This window comes from Medicago truncatula, chromosome 2 (genome assembly GCF_003473485.1).
Source record: "Medicago truncatula cultivar Jemalong A17 chromosome 2, MtrunA17r5.0-ANR, whole genome shotgun sequence".
Taxonomy (NCBI): Eukaryota; Viridiplantae; Streptophyta; class Magnoliopsida; order Fabales; family Fabaceae; genus Medicago; species Medicago truncatula.
This window is the reverse complement of record NC_053043.1, coordinates 47,654,132-47,678,893: the sequence shown is the minus strand read 5'-3', so window position 1 is coordinate 47,678,893 and position 24,762 is coordinate 47,654,132. Positions and strand designations below refer to the sequence as shown.

Below are 24,762 nucleotides of genomic sequence, written 5' to 3'. Positions count from 1 at the left end.
ATTCAAAGCAATATATAAGTCTTTCATTAATTTTAATAGCTATTTTCATAACAATTTTCAAGAACAAAAATGTTAGTTTACTCCCAACATGTTGTGAAGCTCTATGCTGGAATCCAACAAGAAGAACCAAATAGAATTCTACCCTTCCAACCTTGTAGCATCCAATTTTCATTCACCTCAAACAGAAAATCACTATTATATGCATCATCTCTCAACTTACACTTCAATTTATCTATAATCTGCTTATCCAATTTCAAAGACTTAAACCCATTTCCCATGTGCCTAAAATGCCATTGCCTATATGTCTCTGGCCTCTCAACCCTATCACAACCTTCACAAGCTATAACATTCATTATATCCTTCCCCAAAACTCTTCCTCAAACATCAACCTATTAGGATCCTCACGTTCAACATTGTTGTTATCAAGCATATCAAACAATGATGAGTAATGAAAAACAGCTTCTTTAAACCTTGTCACAAAAAAAGGTGCATCATAACAACCATTAACAATGCTTTGAACAAATATATTCGGATTTGCCTTCTTAATCAAATCCAAAACAGCACCCCTTGGATTCTCCGGAGCAACCGTCTCATCAAGTAGATTCTCAAATTTAAAATAACAATTCACAGCAACAAACTCATTTTTCCTTATCTTAAAATCCTCAACTTTGATACTTTCCCAATTTTTCGCAATACCATTGAACTCAAAAGGAACACCGAAACGTTCGCAATAAGCTGCAAGCCTAAGACCTGTTCCATTCACTCTCTCCAACAAATTTGGAAGATCTATCCCTGTGATCTTCAACTTGGGTGGCCCACCAGATCTTTTCGATAAACGAAGCATTAAACCAGGCCACTTGAAACCGTAACCAACACCAAAATCTATAATGTGAAGACTTTCTGTTTCTTTTGCTACATTAAAAATTGCATTGTTTGAGAACATAATTGCAAGCTTTTCAAAAGGGCATGCTGATGAATAAACTTGGTGAGCTCTTGCCATATCTGCAGCAGATTTTTTCTTGGAAGATAGAGCTCTATAGATTTTTGAACCAGTTCCTGCTAAACGTGCTTCAAGTGCATTTCCAAAGAAATGTGCCAATCTTTGAGTACCATCACCTGTTGGAGAAGAATGTTTCTTAATCTGGTTTAATAATTGGTTAGCATTTGAAATATCATTACAAGAAATGGATTGTGCACATAGCATCAATAGTGTCCTCAAATCCACAACTTCCTCATAACTTCTCTGTCTCCTATAACCATAGAATCTGTTTGATAATTCATAATTCTGCTGAAAGCTTGTGTTTTGAAGTGGCCCTTTTTTTACTTTAGTACCAAGGACTAGTAATTTATCAAATAATTCTGGTAACTCGCTGTTATCATCTACATATACTTGTTCTGACTCATTTTGTGACACATTGAGAAAATGCTCTTCTTCAAAGTTTTCTGTCTTAATCACCTCATGAGAAGGGAAAACGGTTGAGTCGAATTGAGAAACAAAGTTTGGAGGAATTGGAAGAGTATTTGGGAGTGGAAAGGTGTTGTAATTGTAGTTGTATGTCTCTATAATTGGTTCAAGTTCAAAGGAGCTAGTGCTACCACTGCTGAAACTATAATCACTGATGTCAGGGCTATGCACAAATTTGTAGTTTTTCTGATGGTGGATGGAAGAAGAAGAAGAAGGGAGAGTAGTAGTAGTAGTAGTAGCAGCAGCAGCAGCAGCAGCAGCAATAGGAGGAGGAGGAGGAAGAGGAGTGTGAACAATAACATCATGAAATGATTTCTCAGTAAGTTGAAGAGCAAAGGAATCTTGGAACATAGTGTATTCTTTTTCAAAGTCTTCTTCCATGAGAAATCGGTTTATATAACCAAGAGCATTGGAAGACCCATCATGTTCATTGTGTTGGAACATATTGTAGTCTTCCTCTATGTCATCATCTTCCATGAGAAATTTGCTTACATAACCAAGAATAGGGGAAGAGAATTCACTCTCACTTTGTTCATGGTGTGAATCAACAATTCTTTTGTCCATTTACAACAAATTATAACAAGAAGGAAAATTTGTTTGTTAATTTTGTTTCTGGTGTGACAATGAATGGATTTGATGTAAAAGAATATTGTTGATTTGTTTTTGTGCCAGGTTGAACATGGTTGGTTGATTTATATATGTGGCTGAATTCAGAAGATTTGGTGTGTACTAATGTATCAACCGTGTCCAATTCAGAAGATTTTTTGTGTAATGATTCAACACTGCAAATGCACAGAGCAAAATAACATGTGTGGTAAATCGTGTGGGGTCGCTGAATAGAAGTGGACTAAATCATTGTTGTGTCATGTGTGGCAAATATTCATTTTGTTGTACACTACTCTTGATGATGATTTTTACACGTGAAAATTAACAATGAATTTAATTAAGGTCCATTTCAATATGAGAAATGATATTTCAACATTATTGAAAACTTTTGTAACAACTTTCTCTCTCATACTCACGTTACTTTTTACTTTATCTCTCTATTGCTATGGTTTCCGTACCAATACCACTTTTTTCTTTGTAAAATATGGTTGTCAAATAAGTTATCATCAAATTGGTTGTTCAAATAATACTCATCTTTCAATATCTACTACTCAATCATATAATCGTGTCAAAGAAGTAATCTTAAATCTTTTGCTCATTTGACAACGCATATGGACTCAAAAAATCATTATCATAAACTACAACATATATTATTGGCTATTGCTGCACTGCAATAAACAAAAAACTTCATCCTTGTATCCTGGAACAGGAACTGATTTGGGTACAGGATAGTAGGTTCAAATCTGCTACCACGACAACAAATAAAAGGCACATGCAATCACTCAATACAAATACAAAGAATTATAAAATAAATGTTGTTTTGGAATAACACAACACATATCCTAGCCAATATGATCACGGGGGCTTTTAGATAAATGTGGTAGCTTTTGCACCCCAAAAATTTAATTTAATTTGAATGAGTAAGTATATTTGTATATTTAGCTACCTTAAATAGACTGGTGCTAGTCACACAAAAAAAAAAAACAAGTTACACCTAAATTTATTTAAAATTTTACAATAATACCAAAATTATCCTCTTCATGTAAATTTCTAAAAACTCATCTTTTATGATCATTTTGAACCCTTACCCCTTTTCATCCACAAATCACCATAGATGTACAACCAAGATCTGAATCATCATCTTTGTTATTGATATGTACTATATTCATAAAGGTTAGTGAATTTCATGAATTTCATTTTCGATGAGTTTCTATTTGTTTATTGTTTGTTTTGGTATGAGATATGCTTGTCAATTTGATTTTAAGTGAGAGGTTAGTGTAAATTAAGTTTACGTGTATGTATATAAAAGGGGTTAGTGCAGTTTACGTATGTAGGTTAATGTAAATTCAGATTTACGTATTTTCAATTTAGGTTAGTGTAAATTCAGTTTACTTAGATTCAATCTAGGTTAATGTAAATTAAGTTTACTTATGTTCAATTTAGGTTAATGTAAATTTAGTTTACGTGTGTATATGGTATGTATATAAGAGGTTAGTGTAAATTCAGTTTACTTACGTTCAATTTAGATTAATGTAAATTAAGTTTACTTACGTTCAATTTAGGTTATTTAGTTTACGTATGTATATAGTATGTATATAAGAGGTTACTGTAAATTCAGTTTACTTACGTTCAATCTAGGTTAATGTAAATTAAGTTTACTTATGTTCAATTTAGGGGTATATTAGTCATTCTAAGGTGTAACTTGTTTTTATTGGGGTGTGACTAGCACCAATCCCTTAAATAACATTTGTTTATGAAGGGTTCACGTAACGAGCCAACCCTCTAATTTACAAAAACAATAGCAGTCATATCTAATCTCATATATCTTTTTTTTTTTTTTGTTACATCATATCTCATATATCTGGATAGTCACATTGTTATTATTAGTTAGTAGTATGGATATATTAGACTTTTATATTCTCTAATATATATATATACTCCTTGTAAGACTTTGTATTGGTGTTATGTTCATTACTAGCCATCATGATGTTTCATTGGTGGGTTGTCATTGTTCGCTATGGGTAGTGACAAGGATGTTTCTCTTCAAACTATTAGTGTTCATCGTATTGGACAGAACTACTCTTATTATGTGATGAAAAAAGGAAAATTATAGGAAAAGATATGTGGGGTTGATGGAACTTCTTTTAAGTCAAAAAAATTAAAATGATGTTAGATAAGTATGTACAAGCTTTCAAAACATGAAATAATATGTTTAAAAGTAGCAAGGGTTAATATATGATTAATCCAGTGTAATATTTGTGGTTTGTGGTTTAATCTCTGTAAAAAAATTGTTTAGATTTTAACCTTGTAATTTTGAAGAATATTCTTTAGTTTTTGACATTTTGACTGTACAAAATCGATGATATGATATAGGGTAAACAAAAAATCGCTCAAATTACATGAGGCGAAAGTACCTTAAATTTTGAAATTTGATACCATAAAGATCCAAAATCGAATAATTTTCAAATTACAAGGTTGAAATCTAAACAAAAAAAATTACAGGAAGTAAACCAAAAACCGTTAATATTACAGGGTAAACGTATATTTACCCAACAAGTAATTCAAAATTTATTACATGGATTAATAATTTTGTTGATCAGCAGCACATAGGTTTGCAACAAGCAAAATATCAAACTGTTGAAGAGATTTGGGATCATCTAAAATGAATGTATGATCAATCAAATTTTGCAAAACGGTATCAACTAGAATGTGATATTAGGGCACTCAAACAAAACAATATGTCCGTTCAAGAGTGCTATTCGGCTACGACAAAATTGTGGGGGTCAGATGGCTCTTATGGGATTTGATGAGTTGAAAGTCGTCAAAGCAGCGTGGTTTGATTTCTAATGTCCCTTCATGATAATTTTGGGGGGCTTCGTGGGGGTGTTATGCATTGTACTTCTCTTTCTTCTTTTTTTGGTCAAGTAGCCTAGTGGCTAGAGCTCACACAATTAAATTGTGGAGAAGTGGAGTGTCTGGGATTCGAACTCCAACCCCTGCATATAATATGCAATATTCCTACCAACTGAGCTAAGCTCACGGGGACTGTACTTCTCTTTCTAATGTTGAATCAATAGTTAATGAGTTGTTAGCGTTAGTTAGAAATCCAACTCAAGACCCAACAAGTTAAATTTATAAAAAATTTGATATGTTACAAATAAAAATAAGAATAATTATATAAGATAGCTTTAATACACTATTGATTTAGTAAGTTTTACTCCATCCATCCTACAATGAGTGGGTCATTTGATAATTTCACACATATTAAAAAAAAGTGTATAAGTTATATATATATATATATATATATATATATATATATATATATATATATATATATATATATATATATATATATATAGGCAGGATCCGTTGACACTAAGTCAACCAAATCTCAACTATTAAATCAAATTAATCCAATGGTTCACAACTATCCGTCAAATAAAAAGAAATAGTGAGATATATGTAATTCATCCTTCTTCTTTCACTGTTTTGCGAAAATTGTTGTTGAAACATTTGATAGGGCTGAAAAACATATATAAATTACCCAAATACCCCTCAGTAGTTAACTGTCGAATTTTTTTGGAACCGACTGCAATTAACTACCGAGGAAAACCTCGGCAATTAACTGTCGAAGTCCAATTTAATCCATCGGCACTTAAGTGTCGAGGAAATTATAACTTCATTTTCTTCAATACTTCTTCTTCAATAACTTCATTATCATCCATGAATCGCTCTGAAATTTCATATGCTTTGCTTGTGAGCAAGTGAATTATCATCATGAATCCCCAAATGAAAGCTTTGCCATATTTGAAGATCCCAAGTTTCAAGTGCATCTCGTATACCTTCATGCCTAATTGACCCATCTACATTAAACAACTTCCAAAGCATTCTAACTAGACATTTAGGAAAATTTTCGCAGGTTCAAAAGCTTTATCTTTGAAAACTATGGCGGTTTTTGTGAAGACAAAATATTGGCCTCAAACTCCAAAAGATGAGATGCACTTGAAGACAATAGAAAGAAAGACATTTAAAGAGTAATTTCAACAACAAAAGGAAAAAAAATCTCTTTTATTTGTGGCTAACCGAACTTTGGGATTAGAGTTTCTATGAATCTACAACATGCATTTGTGGATCACTATGATGAATTAGAGTACAACAAAAATCATATACTTTAGAAAGACGAATTCTTTTAAACGTGAGTTTCTATTTTATTGCCCGCCTGAAAATCAATGACAATATTCATTCTACTAAATCACACCATTGAAAGAGCTATGGCATTCAAATTCAACCCAGCCATCTAGTAGTTATTGATAATGAAATTTCAGCACTTTTAGAAGAAGAAGTATCGAAGAAAATGAAGTTATGATTTCCTCGGCACTTAAGTGTCGATGGATTAAATTGGACTTCGGCAGTTAACTGCCGAGGTTTTCCTCGGTAGTTAACTGCTGAAGGGTATTTGGATAATTTACATGTGTTTTTCAGCCCTATTAAATGTGTCAACATCAATTTTTCTGTTTTGTCGTCAACGTCAAATGAAACCTAGCTTTTGATACATGAAATTTATTTATTCCAATTTCTGAAACAAGAAAGACCACCATTGTTATAGAAAGAATACTGAAATCCAAGAAATTGAAATGTTGTTTATTGGCCACGAATTGGTACAAATTTTAGATGGACAATAACACCGAATTATTCATAAGAAATTTAGAAAAGAAAAATCGAGGGATTTGTTTCTTGTTGTTGTAGATCTAGGAATTTTTTGTTAAAAAGAAAAGAAGAAAAGAAGCCATATGAATTAAGCAATAGAAGCTTGGATCCGATTTCTTTGAAGCTGTTGTGAATCTGGGGATTTTTTTGTTCCAATGACAAACGAAAAAGAGGACTCACATGCACCTTTTAGGAAACATTTGTGAACCATTGAATTGATTTGATTTAATGGTTAAGATTTGGTGTAAGTCTTTTAACTTACACCCTATATATATATATATATATATATATATATATATATATATATATATATATATATATATATATATATAGGGAATGTTACAACACACATTCTCATTTTTACGAAGGTTTGTATTTTCTAAATTAAAAATAAATAAAATTAAGGGTAGGAATGTAATTGTGCTTCTTTTGTATCCTCTCTCTCACTTCTCTCACATGAGTATTGTTGTTCCCACATGTTGTTTGGCTGTGCCACACGAGTAAAATACCAAAATACCCTTCGGCAGTTTGCTACCGAGGTTTTTAGGAAACCGGCGGCAGTTAACTGCCGAGGAAAACCTCGGTAGTTAACGGCCAAGGAAATTTGATTATGCAGACAGCAGGTTCTGCATAATTCTAAGTATTTCCAAGCCATTTTTTCGGCCAGTTTTTACCTGTAATTAAACCAGAGCATTTCCAAAGGTAATATAATTCATATGTATGATTGAAACTCGGACATAATGAAGATAAATACAATATCTTTTACAATTGTTCATAATTAAATTAAACCGACATTTGGTTAAAATTAAACAGACGTTTGAAATTCATCAAAACATTACAAAGTGTCCATAATTAAACTACTCATTACACATCATTAAATTAAATCCCTACTTACATTCAATGCAATTACATATGGAACGAACATACATATATAATATATTGTCTTCCACCATATTCCGAAACATAAATCCGACGTCGCCGTCGTCGCGAATAAGCAAAGGCATATAGCTTGCCGTTTTCCATGCGTATTCATCTCTATCTTCTCCTAGGTCTATGCATGGCATTTGACCAAACAAGTGACGTGTATATTGATTTTCACCAAGATGCTCAAAATAAGTGTTAAGTTGTGCTTTCAAATTGTCAAGAGAGTCCGTCGGCGTTATCATAATCTTAACCGTCTTTTTAAACGCGGAGTACCTAACCCGCCCTTCAATTTGTGCAACCTCAGACATGTCTCACTTGAAAAATTTTGTAACAAAAGAATCATATATTAGAACAAAATTAAATGGAATGTAATAACGAATAAATGAAATGCGGAAAACATTAAAAAGCTATAAATTAGTATTGCATTATTTTCTCCACATAAAAATCATATTATCATATATATATATATATATATATATATATATATATATATATATATATATATATATCAATATAAATTACATAATGTTAGTTATATATTGGCCACCAAAAAATTGGCGTTACAATTTCGACCCAAAAAAATACATCGGTGTAATTTCTACCAAAAAAAAACGAACTAACACCGACAAAAAAATCACTCATTAAAGACCAAGTGATTGGAGAAGATCAAGTGACATAGAATCTTCCTCATCTTCCGCAATAACTTCAAATTGTTGCTTTGGTTTTTCGGGAGTGTCCAACAAAATAGGCGCCGCTTTGTTTGACTCCTTTTGTGGTTTGCACGGTTTGTTTCCACTTTCAATAGCCATGAGCTTTCGAAACAAGTCATGTCGATCCAAATACTCATCTTCCCAAGTCACCGCATCTTCTTTCTTGTGATTGTGCCACTCCGTAGATGATGGAGGTAGTGGACAACCATTCTTCAAGGAAATAAGCACAAAATGATTTGGAATTGCCCCAAGGCACAAGATGGGAGTTTTTTGATTACCCGGCGGTGGTGGCCCTCTTAGTGGGAAAAACGATTCCGATTTTCCAACTTCAAGATTTGTCAACACAACCACACACATTTTGTAATAATTAGCAACAATGTGTCCCATGTCCGGAAATGTCAACCACTTATCAACAAGATGTGCACAAGTTTTTGTATTTGCGGGAGGATGTAATCCGTTTAAAATGTAGTTATAACGATCCTCACCCGCAAATACTTCAACATAATCATCTCTATGATCCATCAACTCTTGGATAAGATGTGTATGGATCATGAGATGATTTTTTTCGGTCAAGCCCATGAACTCCGCTATAGCCCGGAATCCGCAATGTCCATCGCCGATAACATCCACCACTTTTTCAATAAATGGAAGCATGAAGCGTGGCATATAATCAATAGGACGCATAACCGGGATAGCTTTAGGCTTTGGATACCGAGTAGGTGGTGGAAGTGGGGAAAGTGATGTTTTACCAAGACGAGCACCTTTTTTCCTTTTATATGATGATGTAGTTGGTGATGGTGACGGTTGGCTATCCGGATTTTGGGAATCAACAACCTCCCAAGAAGAAGGGATCCGACTAGTCGATGTAATTTTTCCTTTAGACCTCGCAATGTCGACTTTTTTCTTTGCTCCCTTGATTGGTACTTTTCGTGGTGGTGGAGACATCAAGGTGGTTTCAGGAAATGACAATTGCCGCAAACCCTCTTTGACCTCAAGCTTCATTTGGAAAGGGAGTTTCTTTAGACGCTCTACAATAGCCTTCAACTCAACCTCGACACAAAAAGCATCTTCATTACTTTGTTCACCCATAGATAACCGAAGCCAATGGTGGTATATCTCATCCAATAAAATTGGCTTCTCTTGAAGGAGTTTTGTAGCAATTTCACATGCACATGGTAGTCCATAAGATGTCCTTTGAACACAACCACAAATGTCATTGTCCATGCACAATGTTTCCCTACAACGTTTTTCTTCCAAAGCAATGTTGTCCAAAGCATTTCTAGACACATGACCACCTAACCCCGAGTACAAAGTGACATCTTTGAATCTATGTTCCAACACGCAAACATTTTGACCAAAGGATGTTTGTATAGCGGTCAACTGGAGCAACAACATGTGATGTATTTTCTCCCAACAAGTACCCAAATCACCCACACTATTGTCCAAGTATTTCTTCAACAAAGCATGGGCCGATTCGACCCTGTTTGTGGTCCTGCAACCAAGATGCAACACATGGTCTGTCCATGCCCTCACAATTTTGTCCTTCACTTCATCCAAGGTGGTCATGGCATAATCTACAAAAATTGGGAAATCACTACATGAATCTTTGAACTCCACTAATGCATTTGCATATAATTGTTGATTGGGAGATTCAACCATAGCTTTCCATGCGTTCATTATCTTCTTCACCACATCCCGATTGCTCACCTCTTTCCCATCCTTTTTAAAGCCCAAAGGATATTTACAATTCAAGACACACCTTTGTTTAACATTAGCTTGCACATGAAAAAAACAATTCAATGCATAACTTTCCGGAAAAACATGTGCAACCGCTTTCATCAAAGACATATCCCTATCGGTAACAATCACCTTAGGCATATTCATCTTTGACGAAAGAAGTTTACGCAACATTGTTAAAACCCAAACAAAGTTTTCTTCTTTCTCATGTGTCATAAATCCAAACCCAACCGAATATGTCAAATCGGTTGAAGTCACCCCAACTACCTCAAACATTGGCATCCTATACATGTTGGTCTTGTACGTGGAGTCCATAACCAAAACCGTTGGAAAATTGTTAAACAATTTAATGGATGTTGGATGAGCCCAAAAAATATCTTCAATAGTATTACTTTCAAGTTGTGTTCTTGAGTAATAAGTATAGTTGTGCTCCTCCAACTTCGAGATTAGAAATTGCAACGGCTTCTTGTCACCCCTATTTGCCTTCCATATTTGTTGACGTTCATTGTACACTTGCTTCACATTTGTCATGCAATGTGGTCTCTGGTTCTTCAAGTGTATCAAAATATTTCTTGGAAGCATCTTGCTCTTGGTCAAGTCACGTACGATCTTCTTGTCGTCCTCCTTTAATCTACCGGCAAGAATGTGTCCTTCTAAAGCCGGCTCCATGGGATGGTTGTGAACTCCATTAAGAATGTTCAATCCTTATTCCTTTGTTTGCTTACTTTGATATCCACTAATCATGAATAAGCAACCGCATTTTCTTGAGCCCGTGTTCGCATGCTTCGGTTTTTTTTTCGGAACTATGTGACTTCCACTCCTTTCACACACTAGCCGGAACATTGGATTGATCAAGCTTGATCTTTGTGTGACAATGGTAAATCCCGCCTTATTTGCTTGTCGGCGCACCCACTCAAGCAATTCATCTCTATTTTTCGACTTAACGTCGTCTGAAAAAAACTTAGCCGTGTCGACCTCGTGGGGTTGAAGTGGGAGTACACCGGAGCCGCCAACATACTTTGAAGCTTCAACATGGACGGAAGCTTCATCTATGTTTGTTTTCGCTTCAAAATTAGGCGGTTTGACATCTCCGGAATTTTCGACAAAATTTTCTTTTGTCTCTCCCGGAACATCTTTCACATTCTTTACCATTACTATAATTAAACAACACATAAATATGAATTAACAACTAAGTAATGCATAAACATCAATGCCATAATGAATCAAAACAAAAAACACAAAAAAAAAAAACAAAAGAAAAAAAAATTTGAAAATTTGGCAGTGGCTGCCATTTTTTCGTGGTGAAAATTTTCACCAAGAGTTCCTCGGTACCTAGCTACCGAGGTTTTCCTCGGCACTAAACAACCGAAGTTTTCCTGATTCCCATGACAGGGTTCTACGTAACTGACGTAGATACCCCTAAAACACCCATAAAATGACTCAAATAAAACGCACAATACCTGTTTTTTTACGTCAATAGTGTGTTGATACCTCCTATGCTTGATGCTTGAATGATTTTGGATCAAAAATTGATTATAGAAAAAATGGATTTTGGGATTGAAATGAGGTTGGAAATGAAGGTGATGAAAAATAGTGTGTAGGGGGGAGCAGGTAGCTGTTTCATCGGATGAAACATTTTCCTCGGCAGTTAACTAGGAAACCGGCGGCAGTTAACTGCCGAGAAGGTATTTGCGTAAATTACTGGTGTGGCACAGCCATAGTATATGTGGGAACAACAAAACTCCTCTCACATCTCTTCTTCCCCAATACAACTTTAACTTGCTATCTAACATATTAGGAGCTTACTATTCACGAGCAAGAAAAGATGAAGATCCCTTGTTTAAGTTATGAATTTAAAACGATAAACTAATCAAGATGCCCAGTTCATGACTATTTTTTGTTTCTGAACTAACTAATTAAAAAAAAAATCTGAATCCACTTTTAATAACAAAATTCTGGATCTGAGTGGACCGTGTTCAATTTCTCCCAGCAATCGACATTAGCAGTTCCGGTAACGGATTTGGTGACGCCGAATCGGAGATATGTGTGAGGAGTGTGTGCATCGGAAGAGGGAGGATTGATCCGAGGAAGAGAACCAGACATCTGTTATGTGTCTGAGTTAGCGTCCTTCTTTTCCAAGAAAGATGACACGAAACATCTGAGAAGAGAAGTAGCTTTTCGATGGCAAGATGTGTGGCGGCGGCGTTAACTCACCGAATCTCTGGTGGTCTCTGTTATTTCATCATTGTGTTTTGAAGAAGTGGGAGGGATGAGAAGTGAGAGAGAGATACAAAAAGAAGCAAAATTACATTGCTACCCTTAATTTTATTTATTTTTAATTTAAAAGCAATGGTGTTTTTGTCCAACTTATGAAGGTGTATCTTGCTAATACGCACCTTCATAAAAATGAGAAGGATATATATATATATATATATATATATATATATGATTTTAAGTATCTTTATCATGTATTTGTGCATTCACCATTATCATAAATTCAAAATGGAAGATATTGAATTAGAAGTGATGAACTTAATATTTGTTGGAACAAAATTTAAAATTAGTTCAAAAATATTTTCAGTCATCAAAGAGATTATTAGGTGAGTCGCGGATTATGTCGCTCTCTTTAAAACGTTTTGTGACACCACTCAAAATTGTGTAAGTAAATTATCAATCACGACGTCCCCGTGATAAAACAGTTCAACTGCAACTGTATCAAAGTCTAATTGCATTGTAGGATCCATTCTAGAACACACCTTCAAAATATGGTGATAAGACCACTTCAATATAGTATCGATATCACTCTATTATGGTACTGAGACCACTTCAATATGGTGTTTTCACCATTCTAACTTCTAACTTCTTCAAGGGATTCATATAATGAAAGGGACTATATTCTTAAGATCATTCTTATCTCCGAATGGACAATTTATATCGAAAGGGATTGTAATCTTAAGAAGAAACTTATTTTCAAATGAACTATGCTCTTAAGAACATTTTTAATTTTGAAGGGACGTTATTTCTCAAAGGGACTATGGTCATATGAACACTCTTTAAATCCGACGGGACAAAAAAAAAAGCTCATCAACACAAGCTAAAGGAGGGAGAAGAGATAAAGATAAATTAGGGAGATGAGCTATATTATAGGTGAGGAGTCACAGATAAGTTACAAATTCAATGGCTATGATCATTTTACCATTTTGAAATCAATGGCTTTATCTCGTCTCATAAATGACCAATTATTGGAAGAGTTGACTTAGGAATTTTTCGATTCACACCTTACACTCAAGTGCTCCAACAATCTCACACTTGAATTTAAAAATGACTAGTGGTTTCTAATTCTATTAAGATTGCATAAGCAAATGTGTATTACGACTTAAACCTTTGTCTTCTAAGATTGTCCATAAGTAGAGGTGTCTTACGAATTGAACCTTTGAATAGTGAATAAGATTCAAATTTTACTAGAGTGACTCATAGTCTTAACTCTATCTCTCAAATCAAAAACATACAACCTTTTCTATTTTGCAAATCTGATAAACTGAATTGTTTGATTCATACAAGTTTTTCAAAAACTGAATTGTTTGATTCATACAATTTTCAAGAACAAAAATGTTGATTTACTCCCAACATATTGTGAAGGTCTATGCTGGAACCCAACATGAAGAACCAAATAGAATTCTACCCTTCCAACCTTGTAGCATCCAATTTTCATTCACCTCAAATAAAAAATCACTATTATATGCATCATTTCTCAACCTACCCTTCAATTTATCTATAATCTGCTTATTCAATTTCAAAGACCTAAACCCATTTCCTATGTGCCTAGAATGCCAATGCCTGTATGTCTCTGGCCTCTCAACCCTATCACAACCTTCACAAGCTATAACATTCATTATATCTTTCCCCCAAACGTCTCCCTCAAACATCAACCTAACAGGATCCTCACGTTCAACATTGTTGTTATCAAGCATATCAAACAATGCTGAATAATGAAAAACAGCTTCCTTAAACCTTGTCACAAAAAAAGGTTCATCGTAACCACCATTAACAATGCTATGAATAAATATATTCGGATTTGTCTTTCTAATCAAATCCAAAACAGCACCCTTCGGATTCTCCGAAACTACTGTCTCATCCAGTAGATTCTCAAACTTAAACAAACAATTCACAGCAACAAACTCGTTTTTCCTTATGTTAAAATCTTCAACTTTGATACTTTCCCAATTTTTTGCAATACCATTGTACTCAAAAGGAACATTGAAACGTTTGCAATAACTTGCAAGCCTAAGACCAGTTTCTTTCACTCTCTCCAATGAATTTGGAAGATCTATCCCTGTGATCCTCAATTTGGGTGGCCCACCGGATCTTTTCGATAGACGGTGTATAAAAGCAGGCCACTTGAAACCATAACCAACACCAAAATCTATAATGTGAAGACTTTCTGTTTCTTTTGCTTCATTCAAAATTGCATTGTTTGAGAAAATAATTGCAAGCTTTTCAAAAGGGCATGCTGATGAATAAACTTGGTAAGCTCTTATCATATCTGCAGCAGATTTTTTCTTGGAAGATAGAGCTCTATAGATTTTTGAACCAGTTCCTGCTAAACGTGCTTCAAGTGCATTTCCAAAGAAATATGCCAATCTTTGAGTTCCATCACCGGTTGGAGAAGAATGTTTCTTAATCTGGTTTAATAATTGGTTTGCATTTGAAATATCATTACAAGAAATGGATTGTGCACATAGCATCAATAGTGTCCTCAAATCCACAACTTCCTCATAACTTCTCTTTCTCCTAAAACCACCGAATCTGTTTGATAATTCTTCATTCTGCTGGAAGCTTGTGTTTTGATGCGGCCCTTTTGTGACTTTAGTACCAAGAAGTAATTTATCAAATAATTCTGATAACTCGCTGTTATCATCTACTTTCACTTGTTCTGACACATTAAGAAAATGCTCTTCTTCAAAGTTTTCTGTCTTAAATACCTCATGAGAAAGAGCATTGTTGAAAGAAGGAAAAAGGGTTGGATTGGATTGAGAAACAAAGTTATTAGGAGGAAATGGAAGAGTAGTTGGGAGTAGAAAAGGGTTGTTATTATAGTTGTATGAGTCTATAATTGGATCAGGTTCAAAGGAGCTAGTGCTGCCACTGCTGAAACTATAATCACTGAAGTTAGGGCTATGCACATAGTTGTAGTTTTGTCGATGCTTGATGGAAGAAGAATAAGAATAAGACGAAGAAGAGGAAGAAGAATAAGGAAGACCAGCAGCAGCAGGAGGAGTGTGAACAATAACATCATGAAATGATTTCTCAGTGAGTTGAAGAGCAAAAGAATCTTGGAACATAGTGTATTCTTTTTCAAAGTCTTCTTCCATGAGAAATTGGTTTATAGAACCAAGAACAGTGGAAGACTCCTCATGTTCATGATGTTGGAACATATTGTAGTCTTCCTCTATGTCATCATCTTCCATGAGAAATTTGTTTATAAAACCAAGAATAGTGGAAATAGTGGAAGAGAATTCACTCTCACTATGTTCATGGTGTGGACCAACAACTCTTTTGTCCATCGACCATTTACAACAAATTATAACAAAGAAAGTTTGTTAATTTTGTTTCTTGAGTCACAAGGAGTGGATTTGAGATTTGTTTTTGTGCCAGGTTGAACATGGTTGGTTGATTTATATATGTGGCTAAATTCAGAAGATTTGGTGTGTACTAATGTATCAACCGTGTCCAATCATGTGTCCAATTCAGAAGATATGGTGTGTCAATTATTTGTTTGTCAATATATACTGCAAATGCACAAAGCAAAATAAATGTGGCGTGTGGGGCCGCTGAGTAGAAGTGGGCTAATCTCTATTGTTTCATGTGTGGCCATATATTCATTTTGGGCAAATTCTATGGTACACTCAAAAATTTAAGTGTATCGGTACACCAAATCATCAAATTCATATTGAAACGAGTTGTTTTTTCGAAGAAAAAAAATTGTTTTCTATCATTAACAATTACAATAATTAGATCTTAGTTACCGAAAGTGTCGACGAAATAAAATTTACATTTTTTTAATTTTTGTTACATATAACAAAGAATATTTATTACTGAGAAAATGTTAAAAATTTAATATGATTCTTATAACCAATGAAATGATGTCTATTCTTATAAAACGATGTCTTATAAAATATAAATATTGATAAATAACTCTTTATTTCATAAAATAATCGTTAAATTGTAAATATTTGAAGCAGGAGTACCGGTACACCTCAATTTGTGAGGTGTACCGTAGAAGTTCCCTTCATTTTGGTGTACACTGTCCGATGGTGTTGTCAAGACTCTGACTAATGTTCGAAACGTTTTTTATGGTGGTCGAAGTTTGAACTTTGGACCTTATATGTATTATGCATTGTTCCTACCAACTGAGTTAAACTCACGAGAACAAATGTTCGAACTTTTGAATTTTAACTAAAGTGTTTGTCTTTTCATTTTTATTAGCAATAAATGATAAAATGGTAAAAATATTTAAATGTAGGGTAATATTAGAAGAAAAAATGATATATCAAAATACGACATTTATTTATATCCGGTCAAAATAAGTTTTTTTATAATGTACAATATTGTTGGATTATTGTGGGTGTTAATTCTATTGTTATGGAGGGTAAAAATTGAAGAAAAAGTTCAGCAAAAAAGAGTGTGTTCCCTTTATATATTGGTACAAATTTATTACAATATATATGTTTTTTTGGTTTGATTTTTCATTGTTTGAGTTATACCCTTAAACAAAGTTGCTTTTAAGAAAGTTATATTGTTTCCTTCAAAAAGAAAGAAAGTTATATTATTGGCGTCATTGAAAAAGATAAGAATTTTTATTATATTTATTAAATTATTAATAAAAGCTAAACATAATTTGTTATTATTTAAAAGTCACAAACATCCATACATATAATCTTAATAAAAATCAAAATTTCATACAAAAATTATTTCTTATAAAATTACTTCATCAACCCAAGTTTGATTCCTACTTAAGTTGTATTTTGTTGAAAATCTTTTGAGTTGTATTTTGAACTTATACAAATAAATAAACTTTTATGTATTATTCATAAATTTGTTAAAGTAGTTTATGAAAGAAAAAAAAAAAGCTTATTAAGATGAATTCATGATTCAACATAAAATTTATTTGTTTGTTTAAGCTATCATTTATCACTTATTATAAAAGCTTATTAAGTTATGCAATTGCTTAATCCTAATCCCTCAATATTTTTCCTCTCAAGCTATCATTAAAAGTGTTTTGCAAACCACTTTTTTGGTTACAAACGGAAAAGAGAAAAGGAAAAGAGAAAACTAAAAAAAGTTAATGCCTAACAAAAGAGATGTCTAGCGCATCAGCAAACAATATGGAGGATAAATTCGAAGGAGCTGTATCTAAGTACTAATTTTTCTCAACAGCAGAGTTGTTTTTCCGAAGAGTATGACACAAATCAACAATCTAACATTGACTCAAGTTACCCAATTTGTGAAACATATTAAGTGGATATTGAACCAATTGAATTACATTCAAGAATTCTGAATAGCAAATAACTCGCCGAAAATTAGTCGACCAACACAAATCAAGACCATGATAAAGTGCAAGAATCTCAGCATGTAAAATACAATAGGGGTCAATATTACCATAGAAACCATGTAGAAAATAGCCTTCATGATCTCGAATAAGACCCCCAAACTCTGTTGAACATGAACTCGTGAAAACACTACCATCCACATTAAGAGAAACCGAGCCAAGAGAGGGAGACTTCCAAGGTAAGTGACACCTTGGATGTGATTTTCCCATCCACACTATTAAACGCGTTTTTTAATTTTAAATCATCATTTCCCTCCTTTAATGTATTAAATTCATCCATAATATCGATATATTTACCCATACATTTACCCATACAAATACAATTACAGAAATGATAACCGAACACACAAATCATGACACAAATACAACACCATAGGCAATTTTGTAATTTCCATTAAATGCAAAGACAAAATTGAATTTTCAGCACAACATGAAGGGCAATTCTGTAAACTCGCTCTTCTCTCTTCTCTGTTTTCCCTTCCCTCTACGTCGTATCCTCCTCTTCTCTTCCCATCTTCTTTCTTTGGCCACCGCTGCACCCTCCCCTCCGCTCTTCGCCGCCGATGTATTTATAACCACCTCCTTCCATCTTTTTTTATTCTAGTTTTCCTATTCATGTGTCTTTCCGGTAATTTGTGTTTGGTTATCGGCGACGGCGAGTTTAACGACGACAGAGAACAAAGGTGTGAGATCTGGTCTTTAAGAGAGCGAAGCAGATCTTAACGACGTCGGCGAGATTATTGGGGAGTAATGAAGGGGATAGAAAGAAAAGGGATAGTGGTGATGGTGGTGTGACAGATCCGAGTGGATCGGAGAAGAGAGATGATGGTGGTGGCGCGAAATGAGAAGGTTAATGGTGGTGGTCGCCGGTGGTCGATGGCCGGAGAGGAGGTACGGTGGGTTGTTGGTTGGTGGAAGATGAGAGAGAAAGGAAGCAGTGGGAGAGGGAGAGAAATAAAAAAATTAGAAAAAAAAATTATACAGGATACGATGTCTATTTTGTGGCTGAATTTTTGTGTTCAGTTATCAAAGCTCATACAATTAAAAAGGGTTGACCGCAACATCGAGAAGATTCTGACTGCTAAATGTAATTAAAAACAAATCGATGGAAACAAAGGAACACATGGCATACACATTCTTTGCAGTCATCTACGTGATCCAATGTATGATAGAGTTACTAGCTCCATATAAACCAATATTAGATTATTCTTTTGGGTACATATTTGAATATGCATATAAACTTTATCCTTTTTCAACACATGCAACCACGTGCCCTTCCAATTACATAACCAAACATTGGCCATGGATTGGAGGGGATAACTTTGTTGTCTTGTCTTCCTTTACGCCAAAATAATATTTTTTAAAATTAGGCAAAAAAAAACCTAATAGTTTAGGTGATCATTTAGAAAATAGGTAACTACATATACACTCATCAAGCAGTGAAAATACTTCTATCAATTATTTGAAGATAATAAAACAGACAATGAAAAAGTAAATTTGGCATAAGAGAAATTCTATTAGCAAGCCCTTTATTGCATATAAACCATTTACTTACAAGAAATAGCCTCTCCACACAGGGAAAGAACCATAGTGTGAGCAAGAGAATGTTACATAAATTCTCCCCTATGCTTCACTTTCTTCCTTGTACTATAATTTTTTACATGATATATAGAGAAAGCAACAAACATTGTACCCAGAAAAAAGAAAAAAGTGATGTATATCATCATAGATACAAAAAAAAAAAAAAAAAATTACCAAGGGTCAGAAACCGTAACACCTAACCAAAACAATCTACAAAGTCACATCATATGGTGTATTGCTATCAACACCCCCTCATATTAAAGTAGAAGGCAAGTTTCCGGGTGATGCTTGAGTTGTTGTTGCTTTGTTTGTTGCTGTTGGGACCAATATGCATGAGCAGTGAGGACCCTATCCAAAAGTTCTTGGGGAACAGGCTCACCTCTTCTTTGTTGAGGAGATATTCTTGCCGTGTGTACCAATGTTTTCCATTTATCCTGCATTATCAAATACCTAATATTATTATCACATGCCAACCATTTTTTCTATTATAAGGACAAAACCAAAATCATACAATACAATACTAATTGAAAGTGACATTTTTCTTTTCTTATGCATTCCATCAGTATCTTATGCTGTATTTTACTGAAAAAAGTGAAACATTATGTATGTGACAATTGAACATTTATAAATCAAATTCTAATTTTATGTAAAACTAATCAAACTAGCTAGATAGAATATTAGGCAATCAACATAAATGGAGCAATAAATAGCTTGCCTAATACAAAACCAATTACTTGACTTGATAGAACAACTAATTTGCATTTGGATACAAGTTAACAGAAGATGTATAAGGAAGCATGCCACCAAAATGACTTAAAGTGTGATGGTCACGTTGTATTTAAAGATTTGTTTGAGTGAGAATACAATCTAATGATAAAAAATAGTTTTTTATACAAAAGGGTAACAAAAAATTTACCTTCAAATCCACATATGTCCTATGCTTTGCATCATCAAAAGCGTGAAGTTTAACATCACGCCACCTGATTTTTTTAAGGACACATTGGTAAATTAGTAGGGCCATGCACATGGTCGATTAAGGACTCGTTGGTATAAAACAAGCTTATGAAAATAAATTAAAAACAACTTATAGACATGTTTTAAGTAAGGAAAATGTTAACGAGTGCCCCCGGGGCACTCTTTAAGTAATTAATTTATAACAGTTTATCCAAATATTATGCAAGTGATATAAATCCAAATAAGTTTTAAATAAATTCTTGCAGAGCTCCCTAAAGTCTAAATACTATTTGTAAGGCTTACCTTCCAGTTCCAAGTCTCTCGACCGCTTCAACCAGTGCTTCCACTTCGGCAACAGAAAAAGGCCTGCGAATTCGGCGGCGTTGTGAGATCTCAGTTCGCTTTGGCTTCTGGTTCACAGGTAGCATAGCTAGTCCCTCCGTATCCATTTCAGGAATAGTTACAAGTTCTGTGGAACCTATCAATCTTTTTTCACCTAATGTGTTGATGGAAGAAGGTGCTGAATCATGATCACTTTCAACAATGTTGCCTAAACTGGTTACTTGATGCTCAGCATCAGAGAAACCATGAATCATCGGAGTCGGATAAATTACAGATGGACTCGAAGTATGCCTGAATATTAATTCTTGTTTTAGATGATAACGATGATAATCAATAATAATACTAATAATAATAACAACAACAACAATAACATTTTAATGACAGCATCTCCAAGGAAAATCGAGATTTCCACAGACACACTGATACAGCATATTCTTTTTTTTTTTTAGTAGGAATCAACCCAGTACCTTAGGGTTGACAACACTCACACACACTGCGGTACGCACCAACCACTTACGGTAGAACCCGATGGTACTGACACAGCATATTCTAGTTCAAGTAGTTGGGTTCATTAATGCAAACAATTGCAAGTTAGGCATTACCCTATTAAAGATAGAGGCATGTTGTCTGCAGTAGGAACATGAAGAGAATCTTTAGCACATGTGAGTGGTAAGCTTTGTGAAGAATTAGGCTCCAAGGTGAAGCCCAAAGCATCCAGCTGGTTATCATGAGAAACTCCAGTTTGAAGTAGAGTTTTGCTGTCATCTCTAAGTTTCTTTCCATGGAGAATCATACCAACTCGCAATCCACCTTGAAGTAGAGTAGTCACTGCCTCCATAACTGCTTTCTGCGGACCAAAATTTTGTAAGAGCTGCAGCACAATAGAATTTTCCAGTTGTATATGCCAGAATATAATTGTATTGTACCTTCAAGGAGGCAACAGTTGCAGTTTCAGAAATCTCAATAAAAAGCTCCGGCACTCTAAATGATTTGATCCTAAGCTTCACTGAGTAAAATAAAAACATCATCATGTAAGAACCTCTTGGAAGATATCAATCAAGTCAGAGTAATAGAAGAAAACACCCTCAATCTTCGCATACCATGAGAATCTCTAGATCGTACTGCAGAATGACGATATGCTTCCAGGGATGACTTTCCAGGATCTGCATCAAAGATTTGGAATTTACTCAGCAAAATACTCTTGAGATCATTAAGTACAGTGCCTTAAATAGGAGCATTTCATTAATTAAGAGTAAAACCTTTGCGCATCCGAGATGATGAACAAGAAACACCTTGATTCGTGTCATTGTTGGGCAAATAGTAAGTGCAACCACTTCTGATATTTCCATTAGAATTTGAAGTGGAGTTGCAGTCAAAAATCTTCCTCTTTTTGAAAGGAATATTCATTTGAGATATTTGGCGTTTATGATAATTTTTCTGACTGTTGTAAACTCTGTTGAAATTTTTATCCACAGCTAACATGTTTCAAATAAAAAAACAGATTAGCAAACAAGCAAAAAGCACGATAAGTGACAAAACAAGAAAGCAAGTAATTTCATATGATAATTAAGCACAAACTCACCATTGTTAGAAAGTGTTTCGTGCTTTGATTCTCGAGCAACTTTCCGATATTTAGAAGCCAATCTTTTCCTTATTCTTTGATCACCTATACAAGTCTTTGATCTAAAGGACTTTGTTTTTGAACTAGGGTGAGCACACCCTGAAAAGTTTTCGTCATCATCTCTACTAACTACTGTTACATTTTTGCAACCTTTGAACAATGAGCTACTAGGCACACTATCGTTATACCCCGACAACTTAGCATTGCCACCTAAACCGATCGGCGCTTGAGGTTTTTCATCCATTAGTTCCTCAACACAGCACGCTCCAGTCGCAGTACCGATCGGTACCTTTTCAGATTTTTGTAGCTCATCCTTTACTTTACTTACATCAACATCTAAGTTGCAATCACTACAATCTGGATATCCAGAGGATCCTAATTCAACTTTACTAGTAATATTTTTCATTTCACTATGGCTTTTCCTATCCACCAAAACGTCAGCAACCAACCTCTCTGAGCAACTATAACTTGTTACTATAGAAGCCATGCATGAATGACCATCAATTTCAAGATGCGGATTTTCCTTTGAACAGTGATTTTGACCATACACCTGCGAAGAAAAAGCAGAGAAACATTTCCTGTCACTACTTACGTCATCAGAAAGCTCGGCTTTCAACGACTTATTTGCATCCGGGCAACCTTCCTTAACAAATCCGTGTTGAAGCCTTCTGTCACAACTAGCTTCATTAGGAAGCTCGGCTTTGAATGGTTTGTTTGTATCTTGGCCCTCTTCTTTAACGAATCCATGTTGATCTTTTTTCGATGATCCGTCACCGGGTGTGATTGGATTCTGTTTCTCTTGCAATAAAGTGCCGGCGGCTACGGTGGCCAATAAGTCAATCGCACACATTTGATTGTGTTCCACACTTCTTTGAAATGTATCCCTCTTCTACGAAAAATCATTAAAAAAAAGTAGTTACATGGATTGTTTTGTTAATCATGAAAATAATAGTAATCAGCGCCATAAGCGAAGCAGAATTCATTTACCCTAGGTGATCGTGTGGCACGCGGCTTTGTTGGCACCTGATAGCCAACAAATCCATAATCTATCCTCTTCTGCGCCACCATATCTCAGAAACCATGCCAAAATAAGAAATGATCAAATAAACTTCAACGCCAAGTGTTGCTTGACCCTACCAGTCTCAATTTGGAAGCCTGACATTAAACACACAAACGCGATGTTTCAAAATTCAAACACATTATGTTAAGCTGATATGAATAAAGAAAGTGAATGACAAATCATATTGTTTGTTCACGCAACACATTCCATTAATCCATTTTTTCCCTCGCAGCCATGCTTGATTGCGAGGAAATATCTTACATGAGGAGGACATCCCAAAAATTGTGAGAAAATCAGAGAAACGAGATTAATAAGGCCTAAATTCAACAACAATTACTGTGAAGGCATAAATCATGGTAATTTTAAAAACGAAAATGGAAAATCCATTGATAATATCTGTAATCATTTCGTCAAATGGGAGAATAAGTGCATGTAGTACTAAAAAAATAAACCCTAGGAGTAATAATTGGTAAACAATGAGAACAGATTCAAACGAAGACGCAATGGTTCATCTATCAGTAACATACAACAATCTTCAAAAAACTTCAAAAACTAAATTAAAAAAGAGAATAAAAAATTATGAGACATAAAAGTTGAAGAAGAACACGAGAAAGGGATTCCAAAACAAGACCAGATTCCAGAATCCAGACACATTCACGAGAAAGAGGACTAAACAAGACAAAGGTCACAAAACCGATCTTAAACCTCAGAAAAAAACGGATCTCACAAAAAGTAACCAATTCACCAAACAACGACGCAAAAAAATTAAACCCTATCACAAGCAACATGGAAATCAAAGATCAAATCAACACAAACTCAAACTAAACAAAAAACAAAAGATCAACAAAACCAAAAGAATGCATAAACAGAGATGAAGAGAGAGAAAAAACAACTCACGAATTGTGTAAACAGTGTTCCGAAAACTGAAAACTCACGTGTCCCAACCACACAAACAAACACTTCCAAAACAAAACCAAACATGTCAAAATTTCAACTTTGTTCTAGAAACAACGTTATTTTAATCTCAAACCCCAAAGATAAACCCAACAACAGTTTTTTTTTCTCTCTTTCAACAAAACAAACAAAAAAAAAGTTAGCATATTTTAAGGAAACAAATCAAACCCATCAAAGATTCAACAAAAAAATCACCTTTCCCCACAGTATTATCTTCAAAGATCAAATCTTTAACACCAAATGAATTGAAATTTCGGCAAATTCATGCAAAATGTGAGATCGGGGTATATTCGGATTCCATCACAAATAAAAAAAAAAGTCTCACTCATTGGAAAGAAAGAAAAAAAAAACATGATTTCAAGTACCCATGAACAAGATAATTGGATTAACGTTGTTGGGTATGGTTGTTGTTGAATCTGAAATGAATCTAAGAAACGTGTTAGTTCTGTTATGAGAGACAAAAAAGTAAAACCCTTGTGAAAACAAAAAACC

At 34.4% G+C, this 24,762-nt stretch overlaps 3 protein-coding genes across 7 annotated transcripts; all 3 read right to left on the bottom strand.

Annotated features, from left to right (window-relative positions):
* LOC11416099 (scarecrow-like protein 33) lies at window positions 1–2,132 on the bottom strand. The gene is given in 2 exon segments (XM_003597319.4): window positions 1–358; window positions 361–2,132. Coding segments are annotated over 2 exon segments (1,926 nt in total). The 5' UTR covers window positions 2,030–2,132; the 3' UTR covers window positions 1–101.
* Window positions 2,133–13,567: 11,435 nt separating this feature from the next.
* LOC11419120 (scarecrow-like protein 33) lies at window positions 13,568–15,786 on the bottom strand. The gene has a single exon (XM_003597317.4). It carries the CDS (start codon window positions 15,711–15,713, stop codon window positions 13,791–13,793), a length of 1,923 nt encoding a protein of 640 aa, XP_003597365.1. The 5' UTR covers window positions 15,714–15,786; the 3' UTR covers window positions 13,568–13,790.
* A 3,468-nt stretch (window positions 15,787–19,254) lies between these two features.
* Window positions 19,255–24,762, bottom strand: LOC11417600 (telomere repeat-binding protein 5). Of its 5 annotated transcripts, XM_024776765.2 has the most exons (11): window positions 24,466–24,759; window positions 24,214–24,275; window positions 23,244–23,411; window positions 22,218–23,145; window positions 21,895–22,110; window positions 21,736–21,798; window positions 21,562–21,641; window positions 21,238–21,482; window positions 20,597–20,926; window positions 20,256–20,319; window positions 19,255–19,773 (listed from the first exon to the last, which is right to left on the bottom strand). In XM_024776765.2, the coding sequence occupies exons 3-11, from the start codon at window positions 23,322–23,324 to the stop codon at window positions 19,597–19,599; spliced, it is 2,184 nt and encodes a 727-aa protein (XP_024632533.1). In that variant the 5' UTR covers window positions 23,325–23,411; window positions 24,214–24,275; window positions 24,466–24,759; the 3' UTR covers window positions 19,255–19,596. The 5 variants fall into 5 exon arrangements, with proteins under 5 accessions (XP_024632533.1, XP_024632534.1, XP_003597364.2 ...); XM_024776766.2 differs by lacking the exon at window positions 24,214–24,275 and having other exon boundaries at window positions 24,636–24,762; XM_003597316.4 differs by lacking the exon at window positions 24,214–24,275.